The sequence below is a fragment of the Geospiza fortis genome, unplaced genomic scaffold (genome assembly GCF_000277835.1).
Source record: "Geospiza fortis unplaced genomic scaffold, GeoFor_1.0 scaffold163, whole genome shotgun sequence".
NCBI lineage: Eukaryota > Metazoa > Chordata > Aves > Passeriformes > Thraupidae > Geospiza > Geospiza fortis.
In genome coordinates this window covers 2,472,573-2,473,962 of record NW_005054401.1, presented here as the reverse complement: position 1 = coordinate 2,473,962, position 1,390 = coordinate 2,472,573, and the positions used below count along the sequence as shown (strand labels likewise).

At 40.6% G+C, this 1,390-nt stretch overlaps 1 protein-coding gene across 1 annotated transcript in view; it reads left to right on the top strand.

Moving 5' to 3' along the window:
• Positions 1-1,390, top strand: part of C6 (complement C6) — a 22,336-nt gene that overhangs the window by 468 nt on the left and 20,478 nt on the right. The window contains exon 2 of the mRNA XM_005426093.2: positions 811-968. Within this exon, the coding sequence (XP_005426150.1) occupies positions 826-968 (143 nt within the window). The 5' untranslated portion in view covers positions 811-825. The remainder of the gene's footprint in view (positions 1-810; positions 969-1,390) is intronic.

Genomic DNA, 1,390 nt, shown 5'->3' with positions numbered 1-1,390 from the left:
TGTAAACCAAATTTATAATTCTCTACTGTAACAGCCTATCAGATTTAGTTATGATTCAAGCTCATAATGAGATTTGCATTTTTCAATTAATACATATTTTTTCTGGATTTTTGTTTTTTAGTTTACCAGGTATTATTACTTCCTAATCACTGCCTATAACCTTCTGTCTCAGCCAATAAAGTTTGTTTGACCCCTGGAGCGAGAAACAGGTGAGACGTTGTCTTTCTACTGCTGGTGGAAAATTCAGATGAGCTTTGAATAGTGATTGTTTGCAGGCCAGTCAAAACTTTGAGAAGGGAGAATTCACTGCAATAAAATGCTTATACAAAGAGTGTTTATAGGCATGTGAAAATTAATTGGTAACAGGCTAATAGACGTGGCTGCCTAGTCTAAGTTCTTGTTTGTTGTTTTACATACTGTATAGGATGCACTCTCATATTTTTATTCCTATTCTAGAAAATATTTTTGAGGATAATTCTAAGCAATGAAGAACAATAACAGATCTTTATTTGTCAAATTCAAAATAATTTATAAGCAAATTCTGAAACAGAAATAATGCACAATTATGTTAGTACTCCTGATAAATAAGTGGTCAAAAAACCCATTGTGACTTCTGGTCCTTGAAGTATTGACTGAATTGCTGCTATGTCTGTCATGCATGATTCTCCCTTGCTAGGTGCCCTGCTTAGCACCTTTGTATTTTGAAGCAGATTTATAGATTCTGCATTTTAAAAGAGACGTCTGTGTAAGAACTGTGGCATAACTAAGTGATGGTTTCTTGAGCTTTTGTTGCTCTTCTCTGTGATGTAGGTGGACACCTTTGCCATGGGCATGACTGTGCCAGTGCTCCTGGTCCTGCTGAGCCTGGTGATTGGGAGCAGCCAGGGGTGCTACTGTGAACATTACCCATGGGGGTCGTGGTCTGCCTGCTCACAGACCTGCAATTTCGGCACACAGACCAGGCACAGGTAGGGCCAAGCCACCTCACCACTCCTGCATTTACTTTCTGTGAAAAAGAACACTTCTGGAGAGTGGCACCCATGTCCAAAGCTCCACCTTCCACAATATATTTGAGAAAAATTGTCATGTTCAAGTGTTTATCAGATAAATAGATCATCTTTTAATTGCAATGCTTTAAAATTACAAAATTTAGTATCTAGAACATTACTGTCCGTGAGGCAGGAAGGGAAGGGAGGGCTGGAATTCAATGGTCCTTGATATCCCTTCCAACTCAAACCATTCTAATCCTAGGAGCCAGTGGTTCCAAGCAAACCAGTATCTGCTAATAGATGGAATGAGGGGAGGACAGCCAGGTCCTACAGTGGCCTTGCTGGCAGCATGCTGTGGGTGTTCAGCCCCTGAGGACACAGGAGGCTCTGGGGGCCCTGCA